We start from the raw sequence: 19464 nt of genomic DNA on the forward strand, positions 1-19464 counted from the left end.
GCTGCGCTCCGAAAACACCCTTCGTCAGGCCCATCTGTCTGCCGGGGAAACACATGACGTTTCCTGATCACTCCTGCTGTAAGATCTCCGGCTGGGGTCACATGCACGAGAGTGAGTTCACCTCCCGCCCAGGTTCTGTCGTAGCGTTCACCGGCTCTTCGGTCGAAGCCTCTGTGATTAGAAATAACACGATATAAACCACGCAACCCAGGAGGGGTCGGCCCTCGTCCTCAGCGAACGCAAGCCTGAAGAGCTGATCTGAACGGACACCATGACTTACAAAAATGAAAAGAAGCAGGTTTCCGCGGTCGGGTGGTGTTTGATCCCGTTTGGCTCCGCAGCTCGACTCTCGTGAAGCGTTTAATCAGAAGTGTCCTTAAGTTTAATATCCTACTGTTTTCCATGAAGCTACTTTGCAACGGATGGGCGTCCCGAAAAGCGCTTTACCGATAAATGTGAATTGAATCGCAAACATTTATTTATTGTGACTATTTACAAATTACAGGAATTAAAAAAGTACTTTTTTAGTATTTATTCATTTATTAATTGATTGATTGATTGAGTGGGGTTGAGTACTGGCGTTTTTTTCCACTTCAAATAGTTTTTTACGCATATTTTGAAGTTTTTATTTCTATTTTCATTTTAATTTAGTTATTTTATTAGCTCTGTGGCCACATAGTGTTTATTTTCTATTTCGGTTTTAGTTTCCGTTGTTTTAGTGCAAGTTAAACTCGACAAAGATCACGAACAGACTTTTATGTTGGCTTGACGAAGCCTAGCTTGAACGTTTTTATGTCTTTGAAAAGCTCGAAGCTTAAAGATTTGTTCTAATATTTTATGCAAAGTCACGTTTTAGCGTGTTAGTGGCACGATTTAAACCTTCGATAGCATTTTGTTAACATTTTAGCCTGTTGTTACCATTTAATACATCGCTAACATGTTTTTGCATCTTGCTAGCATGATTTAGCGCATTGTTAACAGGATGTTGTTTTAACATGCATGTTTGAAGATGTCGCTAATATGTTTGAACTTGTTGCTAGCATGCTTTAGCAAGTTGCTAGCATGTTTACATGGATCAACGCATTTTAGCATGTTTCTAGCACAGCTGGCCAACATGTCCTCCAACCAATACGCCTGTATAGATCGCTTGTACAAATATAATAATGTGGCTCAGTCTGTAAAGCATTGAGTTATATGATGAGACGTGATGATGCAAGCATGAAATGTAAATGTGCTATAACTTAGCATTTTGCAGGATTTTTGTAAAGGATGCACGGAATACACCCAGTGACATAACTCCACACAAACACGGTTTTTTGGTTGGTTTTCAGGCTGTGTTTGGCCCATTGTTAGCATGATTTAGCATGCCGCTAACCTGATTTAGCACACGGTTCAAAGAGGTCGACGAAGAAGAAGCTCAAATGTATTTGTAAGACCAAGACGACTAAACAGAGATCAGAAGTGAATGCACGATGCCGACGTAGCGGTTTGTATCTGAGAATGTGACTCTCGTGTGTTCAGAGGCAAACTCGTACTCTCACCTGATGGAGGGAGCGGTGAAGATCATCCCGTTCGATCGCTGCTCATCTCCAGACGTCTACGGGTCGGAGGTCAGGTCAGGGATGCTGTGCGCCGGAAGCGAGTCCTGTGTGGACGCCTGTCAGGTCAGACGCCTAAACAACTATTTATATGCCATTATTGGGTGTAAGTCTAATAATTTGACTTTTTAAATTCGGTTCCTGGAGGGCCGGGGCCCTTCAGAGTTTAGCTCCAGGCCTGCTCCAACACACATAAACCTGGAGAAATGAATTGGCCGAATGAGCCGTGTTAAATTAGGGGCTCTGGACCCTCCAGGAACTGTGTTTGAAAACCATGACTATTATATAAATTCGTATTTTTTATATTAAATATTAAATACACTTTATACATTTTAGAGTAATATTAACACACACACACGTATATATTTGTATGTATAATGTTTCACATTTGTATCACTCCACTTGTTGAATTTGCCATATTTCACAGCAGGTGGTCATCCATTAATATTGTAAAAAATAATACCGTTTTGTATCTTGGAATATAGCTTTGAGAGCATTTAAGCAGACACGCCCGTGTTTGGAGATATGAGGTTTATTGTGGATGATCTTTCATGCAGTGTGACGACATCCTTTGCAAAGTGGACCTATATAAAGATATTTTCGTTAAATAGAAAGAGTTGAGAGTCATGTTGACGTCAGGGACCTCGGTCTGAATGAAAATGCTAGTTTTGATTAGAAGTTAGGAGTTCACAAACACTGCTCTGAATGAAATCGACCTCAGGGGGTTAAAAAAAAGGAATCGTTGAACAAATGGTTTGGGAGTCTATGAGCAAATAAAGTAAAAATAAATGCATTTTATAAGAAATTAAATGTTTTTTTTTACTTTGCATGCATATTAACCTGTTGTCGGGGACAGAATATGAACCTTTCATAACCCATAATGGGGTGCTTTAATAAAAAAGAGTTTATTTCTGCATTTCTGACTCGCAGCTGAAAGTTTACCACCTGCAAAGCTAAAAAGTCCAAACTTTTATTCATTCATTGATTCCAGGCTTCCGTACGCGTCAGTATTGCTTTTAAAGGATGTAATGGTTTTCTGTGTGTGTGACGTGTTCAGGGGGACTCGGGCGGGCCGTTAGCGTGCGAGTGTGACGGCGTGAGTTTCCTCTACGGGATCATCAGCTGGGGAGACGGATGCGGCCGCTCGGGGAAACCCGGCGTTTACACCCTCGTGCCCAAATATTCCGACTGGATCAACGGCGTCATCAACAAATCCAGAAAGACATCCCAGAAAACATCAGTGAACGGAACAACAGTGAACATCTGCGTCGGTAGTCACTGCCAAAGATAAAACTACTGTGACTTTACTATTTATGTGTTCATTTTGATTGCTGTGAAATAAATTGATTTATTCTTTTTTTCTTTTCTTTTTTTCAATGCAACAGTTTGCTGTTAAATCATAGTAAATTATTCCACTATCTGTCACAAGCATTAATTAGGTTCATTCGGTATGGCCAAGTAATTCATGATGTGTATGCATTAATATATATATATATCGTATTTCAACACAAGATTAAGATACGTATGACGTTATGCGTAACATATTTTACCTTTAATACAAGCATAAATATTTAGGGATTGTTTTCTCAGCATTTCCTGACCGTTTTTATGATTTAAATGGAAACAAACACTTGAGTTTGTTTGTAATTCAGTCATTTAATCACGATAAAGGATTATTTCTATTCAGTTTCCATTACAGTAATATAGCATTGAGAAAAACTGTCAAGTTTGTTTGTTTTTGTCATTTTGTATAGTATTTATAGGTAATTTTTGAAATAATCCATCCATCATTAAGGTTTTGTTTAGATAATAAAACCAAATGCTATCCTTGTAATAATAAAGTTGATTGACTTAAAAGCTGTATTTTCTTTAAGATTACTTTCCCCAGTTGGGGTAAAAATGCCCTATTTTCTATTGCTTAGAAATATTTGCAAAATTATAATATATATAGACAACATTTGTACCTGATCTGATCATTATGAATGACCTTTTAGGTAATTAGAGTGCATAAGTAATATTATGTTTAGATATTCCTATTACACAGGACATTATTTATCTATAGATTAAATTCAGATGATATTTAGGTCTGTTGAGGCGCCCAGCCAGTAATAAAGCTTTCTTCCTTCTCTGAGAGTGAAAATGCAGAAAGTGTTGGGTCGGTGTATGGTCTGTCCCCTCATAAGGGGCCACCGAATGCGTGTAAGGGTTAATTAAGTTTGACACACTGACCTCTGTCTGACCTCCGACATATGCTGCGCGCGGCGCGCGTGCCAGAGGCCGGGGGCGCGCGCGCGCTCGCGCAGCTGTCATGAGGGGAAGATGAGCGACACCGTGATCGAGGGAGCCGCTAGACTCAGAGACGGCAAAAAAGTAGGAAAACGGTGTGTGTGTGTGTGTGTGTGTGTGTGTGTGTGTAGTCGAGGGTTTTTAGGGTGAATGTGTGTGTAAAGCTGAGCTCGGTTTCTGTGTTTGCAGTGGAGGAGCCGCTGGCTGGTTCTGCGCAAACCCTCACCGGTCGCAGGTCGGTTCATCACACACACACACACACACACACACACACACACACACACACACACACACACGCACGGCTCAGGACAGAGGCTATCTGATACCTTAAACCTTAAAACAATACAAGGTACGTATTACTAAGTTTTACTAGAGTTAACATAAATTCGTTCAAGTAAATCAAGTAAAAGATATGTTACACATGTGAAATAACGACTGCAATGTGGAATGATAGCTTATATATATATTACTCACTATATATATATATATATATATATATATATATATATATATATATATATATATATATATATATATATAGAGTGACAGTGTCTGTTTAAGTCTGATCTTAAAGGGATAGTTCACTCCTAAATAAAATTTTACCATCAAGTTGTTCCAAACCTGTACGAGTTTCTTTCTGATTGATCACAGAAGATATTCTGAAGAAAGTCGGAAACCAAACCGTTGAAGGTTTATTTGACGCGTCCATTTACTCGAGTAAAGTACTTTGGAAGCCAGTGGCAGTGGTAACATTCTTCAAAATATATACTTTTTTTAATAGAATTATTCCATACCGGAGTTCATATGCAAGTATGGCGTACGGTGATGTAAAACAGCAGAATGTTACGCGAGAGTTTCATGAGAAATAGTCAAGCGTTGTGATGCTGCACGTCTCGTTCACTGAGAGGTCGTTGTGTTCGTCTAGTTTGGAACTGAATTGTAATACAATAGATTTAGGAAATATAACCTTGACTGTAGTAGCCTGTAAGATTCGGGCTAACAAACGACATTCTCTGTGTTATCTATTATTTAATACCGTTCTTTAATCATTGACACGGCATCGATTGCTCATGCTTCGTTTAAACAACGCTTTATTTCTGAGAATATTCAAAAGTAACATTCCTGTAACGCTGGAAACATTTGAATGATTTGAACATAAATAGAATGCTCGTATCCGTAAACGGAATATTTAGAACAAAGACATTTGTCCTGTTTGACAGATGTTTGAAATGTCCATAGAATAGAATGCAATCAGTCAGAAACACTTTAAAGTTCATTTCCATGGAGCACTTTGAACGGCTCGGTGTGGGTCAGTGTGTTTCTGTATTGGACTTATATTGTGTCGTATGTCCCGGTCACTAAAGTGACTGCTCAGGCGCTGCAGGAGGTTCATGTAACAGCGCTGGAATCTTTCACTATTCAGCAGAACAGCTCTCCTGCTCGAATCACGCCGCTTTACTGAAACACCTCGCCGTCGGCTGCAGTGTGTTTGAGTGTGTGCAGAAACACGTTTTTACAGCTGTTCACACAAGCGTGTGTGTGTGTGAGAGAGAGGGGGGAAGCACAAAAGGTTGTTTTGTTTGTTGGTTTCTCTGCTTTTCGTAGTAGCGGTGAAGAGTTTGTGGTCATCTTTGATGCTCCAAACGTTCTCCGCAGCAGACTCTTCCACCACCAAGTCATGCTGTGTCTGGTTTTGAATGGTCCCGCTTGAAAAAGTCGCATCGCGTGAAGTAGATTTTTTTTCTATTGTAAGGATCTATAGGTTTTATGCGTGTGTGTTTGTCAGATTGTCTGGTGCTGTCGGTGTATAAGGAGCGCGGTGTGAAGGAGAGGAGCGTGACGCTGGAGCACATCTGCGGTCTGGAGGCGTGTGCCGGCGGCGACGGCGTTCCCTTCGTCCTCTCCGTCCTGTGTCTCGGTCAGACCGCGGTGCTCGGGTTCGACAGCAGGGAGGCGCTGCAGAGCTGGGACCTCCGGCTGCGCTACTGCCTCGGGGAAGGTCAGAGACCATATACACTCCACAATCAGAAATAACAAACCTCTGTTTCTATCATAAGTAGGGAGTTTAGTGAAATTGACTTCATGCTAATATATATATATATATATATATATATATATATATATATATATATATATATATATATATATATATATATATGTATATGCAGTTGGAATAATTAAATAATGGCCATTGCATTATGATTTATTGATACTACGGCCAGAGAGGCCATGTATTCCTAGAGTAAATCTAAAACAAAAAATAGAATAAAATAATTGCTTTAATAAATAAATAAATAAATAATATACATATTTAAATTATTATTAAATTGTAATAATGTCGAATAGATTTTAATCTGGCTTAAAAATATTAATAATTATACCTAGAAACAATTGGAATTATTAAATTTAAATTAAATTATAAAAAGTATGGCTTATTTAAACTGACGTAGGTTAAATAGCGAAACAATTACAACGATTACAGTGTTTTCACATCATTTACTTAACGATATTTCAATCACGCGGTTGTTGTGTTGTGTTTGAGCTCTTTGTAGTTGTGAGCATCGATGTGATATGGTCAGGTGTGTGTGTGTGTGTGTGTGTGTGTGTCTCTTTGTTTTGAGTATGCAAACCCTCATAAATCAGTTTCAGAGTTAGTGCTAACAGGTTTAACCCTGCCTGCATTCCCCGTCACGTCACACACAGAGAAGCTGTTACTGAGCGGACGTGATTTATTGCCGTGTGGAGCCAATGGCAACAGGATCACTTTCTAGAGCGCCCTAGTTAGTGTGTTCACTTAGGCAACAAGGCTTATTGTTCGTTTGTTGGATTAGGGATTTAAAGAAACCTGAACTCTTACTTTTTTAAGGCCGTAGACTTCCACTTGACGGAGATGAATGAAAGAAGTCTTGCGTTTTCTTATAAATACAGTGTGTGTTCACAGCCGTGTGTTTTCTCTGTCAGTCCACAGTTTCAGTGTGTCCGTGCTGCCCGGCACCAAACTGGAAAGCGGCCCGGCGACTCTGCATCTGTGCAACAATGCTCTGGTCATCGCCAAAGACCTGCCGGCGGTCATCATCGGTCACTGGAACCTGCTGGACCTGCGGCGATACGGGCCGGTCAGCAACGGGTTCGTGTTTGAGGGAGGAACGCGCTGCGGTTACTGTGAGTGTGTCGACGAATCGGGGGGAAGCTTTTGGATGAAATGCTTCAAGAAACGAAATGACGCTCTGTATGCACCTCTGAAACCCTCCACCTCCCCCAGCTCCACCTGTCCAGGCCAAATACATTAACATTGCCACAAACGTGCTAAAACTATTCCAAGAGAAATATGGATATATGCTGTAGTTATATATAGCATTCCTCGTATTGCTCAGCAGTTCTTATTAGCTTTGGTAAATAGATGTAGAGACAGATTTTCAAATGCTTAAAAAGAGCTGATTTGTTCACTTGATTGAATGTGGTTGTGTGTGTGTGTGTGGTTTTGACCTTGTGGGGACACGTTGGTCCTCGTTACAAAACAAGCTTATAAATGATACATAATTAAGTTTTTGGAGAATCTAAAGCTTCGTGTGAGAGGCAGGTTTAGGTGCAGGGTATAAAAAGCACCTATGCAGTTAGTTACAGGAATATAAATGTGTGTGTGTGGTCACGGCTGACTGGTTTTGGGTGGTCTTGTTTGTAGAGTGATGGATGTCTCTGTTCAGTGACCTCCACCTCCATCAAACTTCATCCGATCCCTGGAAGTCAGACATCAGTGACATCCTTCGAGAAACAGCTGCGGGCACGGCACCGCATTTAGAGAGTGCTCAGCAGTGGTTTAAATAATGGAGTAAAAGCATTGCTAATGACTCGAAGTGAAACCAGAAAAAAATAGATTTTTTGCTAAATGTCACATTTTTGTTTAGTTTAATTTGATAAAAGAACTACAATTAAATAAGATTAAAACTGCTTGTTTAAAAAAAAACTAATAAAAATGGCAATTAATTGATTGATAACGGAATGATGTATAATTAAAAAAAGTCTAATTTAAAATGCAAACAAAAGCAATATATATATATATATATATATATATATATATATATATATATATATATGCAGATATGTTAAAAATAATTTGCACAAAAAATATTAATTCAAATGTATTATTTTTATTTATTCTGTAATATTCTGGATACTTTTAATAATGAAAGTTAATGAGTGATGGTGCTGCCTAAAATGACAAAAAAAAAAAAAAAAAAAAGAATTGGTGCAACGGAAAAAAAATCGTTTTTGTTTGTCTGTCTGTTTTTTAGTGGTGTATTGCATTGAATGAAAAGATATCAAAGATATCATTAAAATCACAACAGTTAAGCAATATGCAACTACTGTAAATCTATAAGACAGGCTTGTTTTAAATTAATTTGAGTCAGGTCCTCGTCACACAAAGCTCGTAGAGTATACCATGGACTGCTTCAACAATGCTTTCGTGTCCTTTTTGAAGCTTAAAAAAACTGCATTATTCGGCGTCTTTCTGTGTTCAGGGGCCGGCGTCTTCTTCTTGTCCTGCGCCGAGGGAGAGCACATCAGTTTTCTCTTCGACTGTATTGTTCGTGGCATTTCCCCGTCCAGAGGCCCGTTTGGACTGAAGCCACCGCTGCCAGGTCAGTGTCCAGGACACGTCCAGCACATCTGTTCACAACCTCGTCCGAGGACGACATCTGGCATCTCACATTATCACACACCTTCACAACACATACAGCTTTATTACCTGCTGTTATCAGACGAAATTCGTTTTTATGATAATGTCGGATAATATTTTACTATTGAAGACCTTGTAAAAAAGAAGTTGACAGTTTTTAAAAGAGCACTTTGTTAATATTGTCTAATTAAATGTTGTAGTATAAAGACGTGTACTTTAGTCATGGTGTATTTCATCATATCTGCTTGTCAAAATACAGAGCACGCTGATTTCAGTGATGATAAAAGTAACGTAAAGTTGGGTCAAAATTACTCGAAATTTAAGCGAATTGCTTTTCATGTCGATCCAAACCGTAATGCATTTTCATTTAATTGCAGTCGACATGCAACAGGTGTCTGAAAACATTCATTCAGTAATCTTTTAAAGAAATGATATCGATTTCCTTGAAAAGAACTTCTTTTTTCAGTCGTCATTGAAATCTCGCATGATGCAATACAGCCAATGCAATATTATAAATAAAATGCGTCGTTCGTGAAATTAAATAAATGGTCTTTATGTTGTCATTGAACTCAAGCCGCAGCAAGTAATTATTCTCACTAATAGAATAATATTAGATGTAAGAATTAATATTTTCCTCTCTATCTCTCGTTTCCTTTTTGTAGCCACAGTTTTGAAGCCTCTGGTGTAATTAACGCAAGATCAGCCCTAAAGCTTTTTACGGGGACATTTAAGACACTAACAAGCGTTTGCATATCGGCTCGTCCAATCAGAACGCTTCACGCCTCCCCCTGACCAATCGGAGCCTGAGCTTCTCTCCTATTCTGAGACGGCGAGAGATCGAGGGGTCAAAGTCACAGTTTATATACGCGAGCATTCCTGACGACTGTAACCTCATCCTCCCGCTGTCCGTGCTGAGAAGCTCTCGTCTGATGGCAGGTGTGAGGCGGAGCGGAGGGAAAACACCACGTCTCTCGCTCGGTTCGGTCAAAACGCTTGAACGCTCGGTGTTTATGAAGGCCCTCGGGATGCGTGTCGATCGGGGATGATGAGTGTCAGCGCTTCTCTGGACGCTTGCCATCTTATCCACATGTCTGCGCTATTAATAGCGCTTTAAGTGCTAGACAAACACTGGGGTTCTGCTGTAACCCCCGAACATGTGCTCAACGTGTCCCTCACTCACTCCTACGGAGAGTCAATGATCGAAAAATCAGCCTTGCTATGATTTTACCCCGTCTTTCATTTAGTCATATATAAAACATGTAAACACAACGCACTATTTAAACTACAATTTTTTCTATTATATTACACATTTTAGGTATAATCAGACTATTTTTGTCCTGACCTCTTTATCAAGTTGATTTAAATCAAATATTCTTGTACCATAAACATTTAAATACACAGAGTAAGAAAATTTGGTAACGCTTTATTTTACGGTTACACCTATTAGTTGCTCCATAAGCATATCACTAGCCATTTATTAATGCTACTTAAGCACATATTAATGCCTTATTCTACATGACCTTATTCTAAACCTCTAATCTACATGATTGCTACCGCACTATTAAAGATAGCGGTCTTCGTAAAGGAACTGCAAGGGGTTTAACGAAGAGCTAACGGTTAATTAAGTGGGCGGGGTCAGCGGAGCTTGTGAAGATTTAAAGGGGAAGTAGAGCAGAGTGATTAGAAAAGAGCTGTGAACAGGGTAAAATGGGTGATTTTTTTTAAAACTACCATTGAGAAGTTTTAAACAAACCATATTACAGACTTGTGGAAAATCGGCGTAATACGACCCCGTTAAAAAGTAAAAGTTTCCTCATGTTCAGCAGATGTGCGGCTTCCTAAAACATGGCATTCGACCAACTTTTTGGTGATCGCACAGCTGCGAATCAAATGTTTGTTTCCATGTGGCGTTCTGGTTAGTGTGTCTCACGGTGGGCTTTGATTTTCTCTGTTGCTCAGAGCCTTCGGCGCAGGACAGACTGAAGCATGAGGCGGAGGAGCTGGAGCGGAGGCTCAGTCTGCTGTCTCACAGCACAGGTACCAGCTCACCTGTACAGCTCTCATATCACAAGCTAAGTGCAATGAAAAGAAAATGTACTATAGTGTACTATGAGTCGATATAAAATTTTTGACTCACTTAAGTGTGACTTAAGTATGCACTTAAGTGCATCCTTACATGTACTTTTACTTAAAGTACAGCTGAATGTACTGACAAGCATTTACGATAAACTAAAACTTACTTTAATGTGAAATTTCTAGTGAAATGTCTATATCATGTAGTAACAGATTCGTAAATACATATTTGTAATACAGTAGTTAAGTTGCAGTTTATTGCAAATATAGTAACATTTTTGATAACACTGCAGTAAAATGATATTTAAGTACTTTACAGGTCAAATCAAAATGAGTGTTTTTCTTTAAAACATTACAAAAACAAATATCAAAACATAACGTTATAAAATGTGCTTCAAAGTAAAAGCTTAATTTGACATTACTTACACTTTTTAAAAGTATACTGTTAAGAATTAGTCTTTAAAGTACCTCTCTTTAAGACAATGAAAAAATGAGGCCGCTTAAATGTTAAAACGTAATGATTTAAAATGTACAGTAAAAGTTTAATGTGACGTTATTTACACTTTTTAAAAGTGTCCTCAAGTATGTTAAGAAAAAGTCATGAAAATGACTTTAAGACACTTAAGAGGCCACTGAAGTGTTAAAACCTAATGACTTAAAATGTGCTTTAAAGTAAAATGATTAATTCGACATTATTTACATTTATTTTACATTTGTAAAAGTGTACTTAAGTGTGTAAAGAAACAGTGATAATAGTGTCTCTTTTTAAGACACTTAAAAAATAATAGGCCACTTAAGTGTTAAAACGTAATAATTAAAAAAAGTGAAATGTTTAATTTGACATTGTTTCCACTTTGTACTTAAAAATGACTCTTTTTAAGAGACTTAAGTGGCCTTTTATTTCATACATACATGCCACATATATAGTTTATGTATTATGTGTAATCTGTGGTTGAAAAAAAATGATTGGAAGTGCACTACACATTTATTACAATTAAAGGCACTTTTTTTAACAGCGGTCTATGAAAATATTCATATTTGCTATGCAAATCACTAATGTAGTCATTTAAAAAGTTAATTATTACTCTCATTTTCATTATATGCATTTAATACGTAAGAAGGAATAATACTGTTTTCTTTCCCTTCTGTCCTGGAAGCTTCGAGCTCACGTTTTGGCTCTTCGCTTGCGGGTGACGACCGCAGTATTTCCGGTTCCTCTGACGCTTCAGACACGAGCCAATCAGATGGCAGCGTCAGCGGTCGTCCTGCGGCGTGGAGCGACCTGCTTCTGCCCGGCTCTGCTGAAGCGTCTCAGGTCCCGGCCGATCCCGTTCGCTCGCGGAGGCTGAAAGAGTCCGGCCGACAGAACTCGTCCGACAGCGGCATCGCGACCGGCAGCTTCTCGTCATACAGCGGGAGTCTGGACGCCGCCGGTCCGGGAGAGGAGTACGGCGCTCTGTTTAACCCCTGCTCCTGCTCGTCCTGTCCCGTCCATGAATACCAGGTTCCCTCGTCCCTGCGGTTCCTGTACGACTCTCCCCGGAGCCTGCTGGAGGCCAGCAGACACAGCAGCGCCTCTCAAGACGAGCCCTGCGCCGAATCTCCCAGCCAATCAGATTCAGAGCTCGATAAAGGGGAGGAGTCACAGACGAGGAACGGCCTGAGAAAAGCGGGGGAGGTTTCGGGTTTATCCTGTAGTAAAAACTGCTGTTCACTTCCTCCTGCTGGGATGAAATCCCTCTTCACTTCCTGCTCCGTCTGCGGAGGACTCAAGGTATATACACCTCTCAGGGTTGTTGTAGTTATAGGGTTAATTCATGAAAAACCTCCGTTCATCTTCAGAACACAAATTAGGATAAAACCTGAGAGCTCTGACCCTCCTATAGATAGAAAGGTTACTACAATCAATGCACAGAAACATAAGGACATCAGTAAAATAGTCCAGATGACACAGTCCAGTGGTTTAACCGATGTTATCACCGAACGCAATCGGCATAATCAGCGTCGTTTAGGAGCTAGCTAGCAAGTTATCTTCTGGGTTACTCTCCAAAATGGTGGAAGATGCTAACTTGAGAAGAAGAATGTTAAAATAAACCCAAGTTTAAAATGAAAGAGTGAATTGCAACATAGGTCCCTATTACATATTATACTCATTTCCGTTGTTCTGCACATGAACTGCAGTGTTATTTTTTTATTATTATTATAATTTTTTTTTTTTTTATTGATGTGTTCATTGCAATTACATTTGCCTCTGTTGTTGATTCCCGTGCTCTGTGTGTCTGTTCAACAGGGCTCTTTTCCACATCATTCACTGCCCGCTGCGTCAGGTGAGATTCATACAGCACTGCTTAAACGCTTCATGAGTCTTTATCTGGACTTTAGCGTTCTTTTAAAAAGGGCACTTATGACAGAAGTAATTAACTGAATGCAATGGTTTTTGAACACTTAATTGCATGTAAATGGAAATGACATTAAAATTAGTTATATCATATAACATATTAAATGCAGTTTGCAGAAATTTAGATTGCTTTTTCGACACACTTAAGTGGGATTTTAGGACATAATTTTTTTGTAATTCCATAATACTGTTGTCTTTAAAATATGGATAAGCTGAGTGTATTGACCAGCATTTTTGATCAACTAGAATATACATGTCCTTTATTAAACTGTCCTGTATTAAAAAAAAACTATTTACAATTTATATTGCAGTATATTAACATATTCAGTATGTTAGTCAACACATCAAAATAAGCGTACTTCTTTAAAACAAGACAAAGATTATTAAAAACACGATCAACCTCTAAATAGTGGACATTATTTCAAAGGACACTTTTTAAAAAGTCTACTTAAGTGCGTCTCTTAAGCGGCCTTTCATTTCATTAATACTATTCGATCTGCAAAGTCTTTTAAATACACATTATGTCTTTAAATATTTGTTAGCTGATATACAGCACATATAGCTAATAAGTACAGACACACTCTTAAAGCGCCAGGTGAACATTCGGCCACACCCACCGAGCCACCCGCCAATCAGGAGCCGGCGGACATCAGACCCGCGTCCTCGACCAATCACGATGCGCGGAAGCCCTCGTCTGAACGCTCGCCGACCAATGAGGAGAAGCGAGCGGAGGACGGAGACTCCGGTCTGTCCGATCTCCTGTCGCTCTACAGTCCTGCGGCCAGATCGCTCAGGAGCAGCGTCTACGAGGCCATGGCCGCGTCCAGACACACCGTCCTGTACGAGAACTGTGTCCAGTGCAGGAGAGGAGAGGGCAGCTGCCGGAGACCCGCAGCTCCGTCCAGAGACCCGAGGAGAAACGTCTCCGAGTCGCCCTGCTCCTCCGCGGTCGCTCTGCAGAGAATCCCTGCGGAAGGTAAGAGAGCGTCTCGCCGGATTGGTCTCTAACCCTCTGAGGACCCTTCCAGTCTTCTCCTCCTACCTCCTGGAGCCTCTGTCTAATCGAATTAATATTACCTTTCTTCTTCTGCCTGCAAACCCGTCTGTGTTGTTGTTTCCCGTGTCTGAGAAGGTCGGGACGGATGAAGATCCTCAAGCGCGTTTGATGCACGCTCACTTCCAAGTGCGAGACGCCGTTTAGGTTTTTTGGCAAACCCGTGTTTTTAGACGAACAGTTTCTCGCTTCACGCGCAAAGCAGACCTCAAACTATACTACACAGAAGAACAGATCGGTACGCTGGTGTGGGAGAAAATATCTTTTAATGGAAAACGACCATGTGTGTTTGTTCACAGATAACAGAGAGAGAATATGGGCCGAGAAAGGAAGAACGGATCCTGCTTATGAAGTGATGGACGGCCGATCCCCAGACAGGAGCCCGGAGGTGACCGTCTGAATCACAGCGGATAGAAGTGTGCCAAAAATACAGCACTGCATCTGATCTGTCCCTCAACGGCAGCCGCTCCGTTAACCCTCCATACTGACACCAAACTAAAAGGACAAAACTTAAACCTAATTCAAAATGTTAAAAAACTAAAATGGGAACGTTTGAGAGTGTGTTGGTTAATAATAGCATATATTGTTTGTTTTTTGGTTTAAAATAAATTTATACTGTGTACAATAATATCTTCTGAATATATATGCTTTATATAACGCTCCTCGTTTTAATTTGGTTTAACTTGAAGTGCTTAAATAGCTACAGCTGAAACCAGAACAGGATTTTTAAAATAAATCAACAAAAAAAATGTAAAAATAAAAACTATTTCATTGATTTCATTGTATTAAAAACCTCAAGGTCACTGATGAAAAAATAACGAACTTTTAATTAATTATTTAATTATTTAATTAATTAAAAATTCCATCACCTACCTATCAGTTACCAACTATATATACTGTGTATAAAAATAATGATACCTACTATATATAAAATAAGTAACTTTGCTATGTTAATTAGCAGTCATTAGAGTATTAGTAGAATGGCTGCTTAATATCTTTTAACAATCATCTTATTTTGATGGATCCACAGCATACAACATACCAAATAAATAACATTTGTTAACTATTAACTGTGACTTTTCCCTCAATACATTCTTTATTTGCTGCGCTAGTTGTTTAGTTTAAGTATCAGAGAGGATTAGGGATGTAGAAAAAGGTCATGTAGAGCAATGTGCTTAATTAGCACTAATATATGCCTAATATGCGTGCTAATAACTAATAGATGTAACCATATAATAAAGCGCCACCAGGTCTGATGTGTTGGGTAGTTGCCGTTAAGGCTGTTATCTAAAAAGTGCAGTAACAGCTCTACCTAGTGGTTATTTACACACAAAATGTAATCATAAAAAAAATATATATATATATATATATATATATAATTTAAATATCATATTAAATTACTTAATTTGTATTTTTTTAACAATAAAACAATAAGTCATGCAGGGTTTGAGATGGAGGAGTTGAACGCAGTATACTCTATTAAGAGTCAGTCGTGCGAAACTTCTTCATGAAGGCTTTGTCATCCGTTCTCAAATCCAGAGCACTTACAGTGAAACCTTCTGAACCTGTACAGACAGGTCACGCGGTGAACCGGTGCGGACATGTTGCTTTTTAATCAGAAACCGCGCTGATTAAGGTGTGTTTTTCCGTGAATAAACGTCTCTGTCTCTGTCAGGAGGAGCGCAGCAGGAACGAGCTCCAGACGCCTTCGCAGAAGACTGAAGGTGAGCGCACCTCTGCGTGAGCTGTTCGGTGTGTGTGTGTGTGTGTGTGTTTCCGTGACCCTCACGTGTGTGTGTGTGTTTCTGTGTCCAGGGCCGACGGACAGACCGAGAGGAGACGCGGTGACGTACGTCAACATCCCCACCAGCCCCGCGTCCAAAAAACAGCTGCATTACATGGAGCTGGAGCTGCAGGAGTCCAGCGCCGGAGTCAGAGGTGCACCGCTGTACACTGAGCATAACAGTCATATTTAAATGAGCCGAAGAGAAGCGTGGCACACCTCCGTTGATACCATGAGCTGCTTGCATTAATATGATAGCTTAAGTTCAACTAAATAATAAGTATAGCACTCAGTATGACGCAGCTACAAACTTGTTTTCTCTATATTGTGTGTCTGTTTTGTTTGTCAGTACGGTAACTTTTATTAGTTAATGTGTTAATTATGAGCAGTTATGGTCAGTTTGATTACAAAGATCCTATTAAGATTGTGTGATTAAGTAATGTGTTTATACTGAACTGTACAATAACAGATACACAGAAGCAGTACTTAACTGATTGGGCCAGGATTTCGTTTCTAAAGGCGGCACAATCACATTTAATCAGCTTTATTTATGATTTTATAGCTTTTCAGATGGGTGATAAATTTGTATTTTCTGCTTTTGTGCATAGCTGAATGTGTTCTATAATCTATAGAATATTTACTTTTGATAAATGCATTATTAGAAATAAAATGCAGTGCTTCATTTTGCAGCAAAGTTGAACTGTTTGGTTGACACTTGTATGCGTTTAGATGTAATCGAATTGCTCTCACTGACGCTCTTGCGTTCGTCGTCGTAGGAAAAAGCTCCAGCAAATACGCTCAGATCGACATCATGGCGACGGAGGCGGCTCACAGAGCGGGTTCCCAGCATGCACTGGGGCGAGAGGAAGGCCTGCAGAGACTGGAGCAGCAGAGGAGACGCCGAGGTCTTCCTCACGCTGAAGAGAGATCCACTCTCCTCTGGACAAGCTGACCAAAACACCCTCACGGTCCAGACAGTGTGCATATAGTGTAGTAGTGCTCGTTTCCTCATGTATAATCACTATGTAGTGAACAGGGAAGGAGTCTCCGGTCAGCCGCTGCTAGATAAACGTGTTCAATGCACAGAACCAGAAATGCAGTTTTTTATTCATTTTTATGATTTCGTTTTAAAATGCTGAATATTTGTTGTATTGCTTTCTAGTTGCATTGGTATGAAAGAGGCTGCATTTGTGTAGCATGTTTAGTCTTTTTATGAACAGAGAGTCATTTTTACATTAAAGTGTTGATTTTGTATTTTGTACATTACAGTACTGTATGTTCTCATTTTCTTTTTCGCTCTAGGTTTTTATTTATTTTTTTGCAGTCATGTTGTCATATATTGTGGTATGATATGATACCATCTCATACTGACCCTTCTCGATATAGATATTATATTATTTGGTTATTATAACAACATGATACTGCTAATAATATTTTTTGTTATTGCTAATGTGCTATAAAATAAAATATTGTTCAGTATTGTTAGTTAATATTATTTAAAAATAATTATTTTGCCTCATGTTTTTCTATTTCTTTCATTAAACCCTCAAACTTTGTTTCGGTGGAAAACTTGGATATTTGGGAATCATTTTCATCTTCATAAACTGGTAAAATATTCCTGTTTCCACAAAAAAAAAAAAAACGTAATCTTTACCAAATGTTCTAATGATGTTTGACATGAAAGAAAATTGCTATCTCCCATTTCTAGCTGTGTGATGGAAGCATAATGTAATATTTCTTAATGATTTGTTAATGAAAGTTATTAGAAAGTGTTATTAGCGGTGACTTACTAATGAGGATCAGTCCTACAGAAGTGTTTATACTGAGGATGATTATTACAATTCAATTGTTTTGGGTCTTTATGATTGTAAGAAATTGATGCTTCAGTTCAAGGATGAATTAGATTGATTGAAAAGACTGTAAAATATAAAGTCTTTGTTATATTCAGGGACACGTCAGCAGTGAAATACGGTTCAGATATGGCCACCGGAGCTGACTGTAGCTACTTTTCAATGTTTATGTTTATACCAGCCACGCAGAAGACTCTTAGATGCAGTTCTCCACGCTGCTGCAATAAAGATACACGCCTACATCTCTACATAAAAATTATTCCTAGTGCGGTGGCTGTAATATACATAGAACTACCAACATCCAGGCAGACTGAACCAAGTAGCAGACCCAGGTCAATGTGTCTCCAGGGGAATGGAGACCAAGTGGTTCAGACAATCTGGAATATCTCCAGGAGGGCATAGGTGGGCCTCTTTGCCACAGAAGACAGCTCTCGTTACCCAGAAATCTTTTCTCGAAGGGGTGAGACGCTCTGGCTCACGACTGACCTAGCAGTTGCCTGTATGCCTTCCCTCCAGAAGCCTTGTTTCTTCAGGTCATCTATCAAGGAAGTAGGTCCGTTTTACGGCCCCACTCTGAAAGGAGCAGTTGTGGTTCCCTGAGTTAATATTCCAGATATCATTACCCTTCTAGCTCTTCATAACTCCGAGGACAAGCAAGGGCTCTAATATCCTCTCCTTGGTCTGGGCCTTAAGAGTCTTTAGAGCTCTCTACCCATTTTCGGCAGTCGAAGCATCTCTTTGTTTCCTTCAGCAGCTGTTCAAGAGGTCTTCCAGTTATTAAGATGAGACTTTTCCACTAGACAGTTGATACTTTAGCCTTGGCTTAGGCCTCGGTGGGCTTGCATTGTACAACTGGAGTGAAGGCCCGCTCCACCAGAGGAATGGCCGCATCCTGGGTTTGGTCCATTGGAGTCTTTATCAAACCTTTGCTACGTCATTTTACTGCGTGTCCCTGTCCTTCAGGCAAGGATTATGTCTACCTTGACATACTGCTACCCTCTTAGAAGGACATGATTCTTGTTGTTGAAGACCTCGGCCTAGTGGCCTGGGTTTTGTTGATCTGTAGAGCTACGTTTTATCCTATGCCTGTTTTTAGCACTGTGCTATCGTTCCGCTTAAGTGTATTTTACAAAGACCATTTAGACAGGGATTCAAGATTCTAGAGCTTTACTGTCATGTGTACCAGAGTTCAGTTCAATTCATACTTTGTTTACACCTCACAAGAATGTCAGGATAGATATAACTTACGTGTAGAAAATCTAGAATATGCAGTAAAGAAAACCAAATCAATGAGAAAGAAGAACCAAATAAAATAGAGAAGAGAAGAATACAAGAACATTGAGAGAGGCAGAATCTAGAGGAACAGATGAGAAGAAAAGAAGAAGATGAGAAATTAAAACAGGCTTTAGATGAATGGTACCAGAGACTCCAGAGTGAAATCAGGGAAATGATCCAGGAAAAGAGAGAATAGAAAGAGAGACGAAGACAACTAGAGGATTTTAAGAAAGAAAGGTAAAAGAAAATTAACAAAAGTCTTTTGATGAAATCCTGAAACTCCTGGAAGAAAAAAGTGAAGTGAAGAGAGAAAGAAGAGATGAAGAACTACTCTAAAAATTGATGCTTCACGACAGGTGAGTGTTCATGAATCTTATGTTCTGTTTCAATATGTTTTCTTTACTGAATGATTTGTGTTGGTCTCAATTCCCAAAGGTCTCGGCCTACAGAAAACTGGAGGATGAATACA

General features: G+C 39.4%; 2 protein-coding genes across 3 annotated transcripts in view; both read left to right on the forward strand.

Moving 5' to 3' along the window:
• The window catches only part of LOC122349178 (hepatocyte growth factor activator), a 14449-nt gene extending 11494 nt beyond the window's left edge, over positions 1-2955 (forward strand). Inside the window, exons 12-14 of the mRNA XM_043245119.1 lie at positions 1-111; positions 1522-1664; positions 2656-2955. The exon at positions 1-111 is cut by the window's left edge and continues 30 nt beyond it. Coding sequence (XP_043101054.1) covers positions 1-111; positions 1522-1664; positions 2656-2889 — 488 coding nt within the window. The 3' untranslated portion in view covers positions 2890-2955. The remainder of the gene's footprint in view (positions 112-1521; positions 1665-2655) is intronic.
• A 929-nt stretch (positions 2956-3884) lies between these two features.
• dok7a (docking protein 7a) lies at positions 3885-17413 on the forward strand. Of its 2 annotated transcripts, XM_043245117.1 has the most exons (13): positions 3885-3968; positions 4074-4119; positions 5671-5883; positions 6846-7046; positions 8405-8524; positions 10522-10599; positions 11793-12409; positions 12926-12962; positions 13623-14009; positions 14387-14475; positions 15763-15811; positions 15903-16025; positions 16647-17413. In XM_043245117.1, the coding sequence occupies exons 1-13, from the start codon at positions 3918-3920 to the stop codon at positions 16820-16822; spliced, it is 2187 nt and encodes a 728-aa protein (XP_043101052.1). In that variant the 5' UTR covers positions 3885-3917; the 3' UTR covers positions 16823-17413. The 2 variants fall into 2 exon arrangements, with proteins under 2 accessions (XP_043101052.1, XP_043101053.1); XM_043245118.1 differs by lacking the exon at positions 13623-14009 and having other exon boundaries at positions 3913-3968.
• The last annotated feature ends 2051 nt before the right edge of the window (positions 17414-19464 follow it).

The sequence above is a fragment of the Puntigrus tetrazona genome, chromosome 7 (assembly GCF_018831695.1).
Source record: "Puntigrus tetrazona isolate hp1 chromosome 7, ASM1883169v1, whole genome shotgun sequence".
NCBI lineage: Eukaryota > Metazoa > Chordata > Actinopteri > Cypriniformes > Cyprinidae > Puntigrus > Puntigrus tetrazona.